This window comes from Lissotriton vulgaris, chromosome 3_1 (genome assembly GCF_964263255.1).
Source record: "Lissotriton vulgaris chromosome 3_1, aLisVul1.2, whole genome shotgun sequence".
NCBI classification, from domain to species: Eukaryota; Metazoa; Chordata; class Amphibia; order Caudata; family Salamandridae; genus Lissotriton; species Lissotriton vulgaris.
In genome coordinates, this window is record NC_141689.1 from 1,884,372,604 (window position 1) to 1,884,379,317 (window position 6,714).

The window sequence follows — 6,714 nt, forward strand, 5'->3', positions numbered from 1 at the left end:
TCAGAATGCAGCGGGCAGATCGCAGTAGCAGATGTCGGTGGGACTGACACCAACGTGCCACAGGTGTCGGTCCCACCGACATCGTAATGAGGCCTATATTGATTAAATGGTCATCTCTAGGATAGGGAAAACATTCTGATCACTAGATTGTGATGAATTTGTAGCAAAGGCTTGACTATTCCATAATGTCAAAAACCATGAGGGCAGAGCATTACAGTTGCATTGAATGTGTATGGCAGGGGAACCACCTTAGAAAGGGAGCTGCAGGCTGAGCTTAGAATTGTGAGAGCCGCCATCGAAAAAATCAAGTGCACACCGTCTTGAGAGCCATGTGATGTGTGCCTACAAGATGGTTAGAATGTCTACAGTACACTTTATTTCTCCAAGTTATTAATTGATGTATGATAGAAATAATGTATGCCATTAATAATCTATTTGGAATTCTTTTTCAAATTACACCCATTGGAACACTATTGTATCTGATCCTGGTTTAACAAGGTATTTTAGGGTCTGTCTGTGTAGATCCTACATCCACAAAATACTGAGACATGCAGGATTTGGTTTGGAATGCACCATGTTCTGAATCTTATGCCATATGCCTGTGTTACAAATCTGGAATAGGAAATATTTATCAAGCAGAATGTCAGTATTTACTGGGTACACTACACACCTCAACTCCCTTCTAGGCAGCCATAATTTGTGTATAAATTCTTTGTTCTAGCTCCCTTCAAGGCACTTTGGTGCTTAATTCCATGTTCCAGTATGGCATTCCTTTTAATTGGTTTTCCTTGTCATTGAATCAAACATTACATATACATTACTACATTGTTCCTCTTATATTTGTCATTTCCTTGGGTACAGTCACCATCATACTGCTGTGATGCATATTCCATTTAATTTTTATCAGTGTCCCAACAAGTTAGATTACATTAACGCTTTTATATAATCGAGGATGTGGTTCCTAGAAAGTACTTTCAGTGCATAACGCCATTACTGAATATAGTGGTTTTGTCTTACTAACTTGCATCAATATTTGTACCCAGCTTCTTCATTCAGTGTGTTTTTGTTTTGGAAAAATATGGGCTGGTTGGGTATAAGCACATTGCTTTGCAAAAAAAATCGAACTGCATTATAATATCTAATTTTTTTCTCTTTCTTGCCCAAGACGACATTAGGTGATGCTCTGAGGAACAAAGCAAGGCTGTCAATTACAGGAAGTACTGGAGAAAATGGACATGTTATGACTCCAGAATTTCCAAAAGCAGTGCATGCAGTACCTTACGTGAGTCCTGGCATGGGAATGAATGTCAGTGTGACTGATTTCTCGTGATTGATAAGAACCTTTCGAGTGCCTTATACAATGGTTTTTCTTGTGCGTTCATTGTCAAAGTGGTGGGAGAAAGCATCCAGTATCTCGAAGACTCCTCTTTCATGTGAGACTTCTCAAATCCCGGAGTTCATCATGAATCAAGAAATGGATGCTTGGTCAAAACTAATTAAAGCAACACCATTTTCTACAGGAGTTCAAGAGGAAGGATGACTGACATGCACAGCTAACATTGGAAGTACTGTAATCTAATTGAAGTCGATGTACAGGCAACACACCAGTTTCTGCAGCCACTGTTGTTACTCCCTTGATTCATAATGACTTAAGCACAGTTGACATCAACTGCATCAAGATGTGACATGTTTTATAAGAAAAAAACATTTAAAATATATTAAAAATATTTTTAGGTATTTTCTCAAAGGAAAAATGGCTTTTAAATAAATTTGCTTCCACATTAAACAGTTAAATACAAGGTAAAGTTTCAGCAAGGGGAAACGTGCAAAATGGCTTTTGGAATCAATACTATATTTTTCAGAGCCGAATATGACGGAGAGAGAAAGAGAAGTGCAACTAAAAAGGTTACAAATGTTACAATTTATTATTGTTATTATTACTATAACGTATAACCTATGCTTTAATAATTGGTGTTAATATCAAATTATTTGGCGATGCTTGACATTTGAATAAATGTTTTCCTATGGTTTTATTTTCAAATGGTCCGATTCCTTCTGCCAGCTACTGTTTGGTAACAAGAGTTCATAGCTCTCTTATTAATGTTTACCCTCTACTTACAATGAGCCCTGGTGTTGAGTGTCACCTGAAAAATGTAAAAGCATTTGACACTCCTGTGCCGTTGCCTTTGCACACTAGCTTACATTATACTGGGAATGTGGAACTGTTTCACTTTACACCCAAAAAGCAAAGAATAATGCAGATAACCTTAAATGTATTTAATTATAGATATACATTGAAAACCTCACCAAGTCTGTTAGACTGCTACCATGCCCGCTTTGTGCTTGTGGTTCGACCCTGTTTTATACCACTGCATTTTTTTCAACAGTTTGATTGATATAGTGAATGACGCATTTCAGCGCACTTCATGTGAAACCCCACAGCTGCTAAAAGGGAATGATTTAATTTAGAAATGCTCTTCATATCACCAATGATGTCTGCCTCACTTGAAATATTATCTGCAAGAAAACATATTCAGAGGTTTTTTTAAATTCAGTTCTATAATTTTCTTGATCACCACTTGGTACGCAGACTATTCATTGCCACTGCAGCAGAGTCTGGAATATCAGCCTTTCAAAAAACAATTGCATTGCTTTGCTACACAAAGATTTACAGCATTCAGTTAAGACGATTAAGTCATCTCAACACAAGAGAGTGGGTTCTTTTCAATTGCATGTTAGCACCACTGAATTAAAAGCAGAACTCTAAATTTGCCAAGCCAAGCAAGCCCGGATTCAGGAAGTGCGGGTATTTCCTAGCTGTTTCTGCTGACATCGATCGCCTGCAATGCAACCCAATCAAGAATGTGAAGAAATATTTTGAGTTAATATTTTTGTTAACAGCAAAACTTGAATTTGCTAGAATGACCAAATTGCAGTGTCAATGTATGGTACTTGAACATGAAAAAATCTCAAACATATGAAATTTGTAAGTATTACTAAATTATACACTGTATAACTGTCAACTATAATCCACTTCTGGGCCCAATCATTGAAAATTAAAATTGCAAGTAATGTACTCTGTCATACTAAAATAAACACTTTGTATATATAACTTTGAAATGAAACTGTAAAATAATATTTTATTGTTTTTTTATAGTAATGATATAAAAATACTGTATATAAGGTAAGAGTATATACATTGCAGATTATGCTGACTGGTTAATGCACATCTTTCTTAACAACAAGCAGTACTCATAGTTTGATATCCATGTTTCGATACGTTAATACAGTATTCAATATATAAGAGATGTTTGTGTGTATTTAAGTGAAAATACTCAAGAGTGCTACCAGCAGTGCAAGGGTTTCCATTCGTTTTCTATCAAAAATATTATAAAAGGCATAACTGGTTATGAATTATTCTCGTGTACATTTGCAATTGTCTTTCTAGCTTCCCAGCTTATTTACAATATGTTCATTTACTGTATGGACTGTGGTGTGGATATTAACACAGAGCTGAACAAACACTTACCATTTGGAGATACTCTAATTCACTGCCAATTTTGTTTTATGTATCTCTACATACACTTATGCAGCCTGAGTTTTCATAGAATCCTATGTGGCAACTTTTACTTTCTGAACAGCTGTAAACACTTCCTCCTGGGTCACTTTAAAAAACGACTTTATGAACATGTTTCAAATCAATATTGTTATCAAGTTTAACAAAATAGAGCAATGATAATATTTGAATATTTAATGTTGAAAATATTCTGCAATCAACAATCCTTCACAGTCAAGTATTGATTAACATCCTTACCTGTATAGACATGTATACTGAAACAGATACTTAGGCCCAATTCACAAAGTGTTGTGCAGTGAACAAGTGTGTCTTAAACCCAGAAATTCAGGTGTGAAACATATACTACTCATTACTGCTTTATAAATTGGACACAAACGTACACACAAACACATCTCTTTTGTGTTATAAGAAGATATTGGGTAAACAGACCAATCTGACATTTGAATTGCGAATAATTGAAACAAATATTTTCTCAACATTAAACTTATTAAATATAATTTAATACTGGTTTGGCATTCTCAATATCCTAATGGCTGGAAAAACGTGTTTTACAGTTTTATCTTGATTAATTCTATTATTGCTATAAAGGAGTCAAAATGCAACTTTGTGTGATTGATTCTGACTGTGTTGATGCTTTACAATCAAAGAATGATATGGAATTATTTTAATTGTTAGCATTGCAAACAATATCATCAGTTAGAAAAATAATTACCACATCCTTGAGGTTTTTCATACATTTCCTAATGGTAATTTTCATATCTGTATTGAAACCAATAACACTTATGTTGTTATACAATGGGGTTTTGTTGCATGGTGAAATAGGTAGGCACTTAGATGGTTGGATTAACCAATCACAGGACCTTGCTATTTTAATGAACAATTTGATGCATATGTTTGATAATAACTGAAAAAAGAAAACAATGTGTGAAATTTGTGAAGGCTGCAATATTCATGTTCAGCTCTGTAATTTTGTTTTTTTGTGATCGAAGTGCCTTTGAGAAGTGTACTTTGAAAAATTTAATAAAAGACCATTTTAAAACAAAAAAAAATTCAAAACATGTTGACACTCCTATTCTGAAGGAACCTGTATGTGTGACATTTCAGATAATTTAGCCTTGCAAAAAAAGCTTCCTTAAAAGACAGGACATTTTTGGACACAGAAAACTAGACTACATTCACTTTCAGCTGTGCCCCTGTGGAGATTTCCATGCACATCACTGTCAAGGCAATTCACCAGCACTGGCCATTATAGTAACTTGCAAGCCTGACAAATTTCATTACTATGTATACCAAGTTGGTTTCAGTAAGTGGCTTGTTGGAAAGAAATAACACTCTGATGGAATACCTCTTAAATGACAAGTAATTTAACATATTATGCCATGTGGAGAATTTATTAAAAGGCTATACACATAATTTTGATTCATATATAGCAATGGCATATATTTTACCTGAAAAACATGAACTTGTTACAGAATAGTATTTCTGTCCTAGTAGATTTCAATGTGTTGCCAATAGGAAGACACTCATTTAGCGGAAATCTTAGGGAAGAATAAATCAATTTTTAGGTACAAATGAATGCTTCACAGGATTTACAGGTCATTGTGGATCTACCTCACAAACACAATGAAACACATATTCTGAACATTGTGCAAAAAATAAAAGAAGAATGCTCTCAATGGTTTTAACACCCTCCTTAATTTACAATCATTCATCTTCTCTTGTTATACTGCCCCCTTTACCTCTTTTCATTTTGTTTTTAAGTTGGTCTTTAATCTGTGCTGTTCTCCCCATTACTGCATGTTGAGCATTTGTAAAACATCAAATGCTATATTTTGGTCCCGGAATAACCCTTTCACAACAATCAAGACTGTTTTTAAACCTTTAATATTTCCACTGTATTGCCTTTACATGTTTGAAGCCTTACCTGGCTGACATCAAGGCCACAGATATAGAACAGCTTAATATTCTCACCTACAAAACTCACTTCTCTGTATTGAAAACAATCAATAAAATCTGTTGATCTCTCTATTTGAGTTCATTTAAAGCATTCTGAGTAGTTTCATCAAGGCTTAAGTAGAAGTAGAAGTAGAAGCCCTATATTCTACAAACAGGTCTGCCAATATTGGACAGACTACAACAAGTGTTCATATGGAACTAATTTTGAAAACTATTTCTTTTTTGTCCTCATTAGCCTTTACGCCACCCATTTCCAACCAAATGATACCGCCCATGGGTTTTTTATCCCATATACCATGACCGTTAACAACCACACTAGTAGTGCCACCCCATGACCACCTCTCTATATATTCCACCCTTTGTAAGAGGTTTGTGCATAGGTGAACTCCACCGTCACGTTGAAAACACCACCGGCGAGATAGGCCAAGACCTTAATCATTGGACTAAATTATTTTCAGATCCACCTATCCCCTTACACTAAAAAAACACTCTTCACCCAAAGTGTGCCAAAAATAATGTCCAAAATTTACATTTAACTTTTGTCGGACCCAAAGTATCCATTTTAGCTGTGAATCTCATAGCTCGCAACCAGTCTGAGATCCCTGGAGATAGCGGGGACACCCACAATTTACATATCTCTCTACGAGCCAAAAGTATCCCGTAAAATACAAGTTTAACTTAATCATCCATGCTTTTTATCTGCAAATTCAACCTTCCAGTTATAATAAGTTCAGGGCTTACATTAATAGTATGGTCAATAGCTTGGGATAAACAGCTACTTACTTCCTCCCAAAACTCTTTAATATTTGGACACTCCACAAACATATGTATATCCTTCTCATTGGGACTTCTACACTTTGGGCATTCCACCAGCCCTCCAGGCTTGAACTTTGAAAGTCTATATGGAGACCAGTATGCTCTGTGGAGTGTAAAAAGATGATTTCGCCTTAAATTTGCGGGTTTGACAACTTTATACAATATAGCCATAGTTACTTGCCATTGAGTGTCAGATGTGATGTCCGGCAAGCAATCCCTCCACAGAGTTTCTGGCAGTGAGAACTGGCCGTCCGCCGTCTCCAACATTGACCAGTACCAAAGTCCTACTTCCTTTTTATACACTTGACTTGAGTGGATCTTCTCTTCCAATTCATTCTGAAGTCCCACGATGATTTCAGCTTTAC

The 6,714-nt window shown here is 35.6% G+C and overlaps 1 protein-coding gene across 5 annotated transcripts in view; it reads left to right on the forward strand.

Moving 5' to 3' along the window:
• The window catches only part of GRIA2 (glutamate ionotropic receptor AMPA type subunit 2), a 531,232-nt gene extending 527,158 nt beyond the window's left edge, over positions 1 to 4,074 (forward strand). For all 5 annotated transcript variants that reach the window (XM_086962351.1, XM_086962349.1, XM_086962346.1 and 2 more), the window contains one exon: positions 1,166 to 4,074. In XM_086962351.1, the coding sequence (XP_086818477.1) occupies positions 1,166 to 1,330 (165 nt within the window). In that variant the 3' untranslated portion in view covers positions 1,331 to 4,074. The remainder of the gene's footprint in view (positions 1 to 1,165) is intronic.
• Positions 4,075 to 6,714: the final 2,640 nt, after the last annotated feature.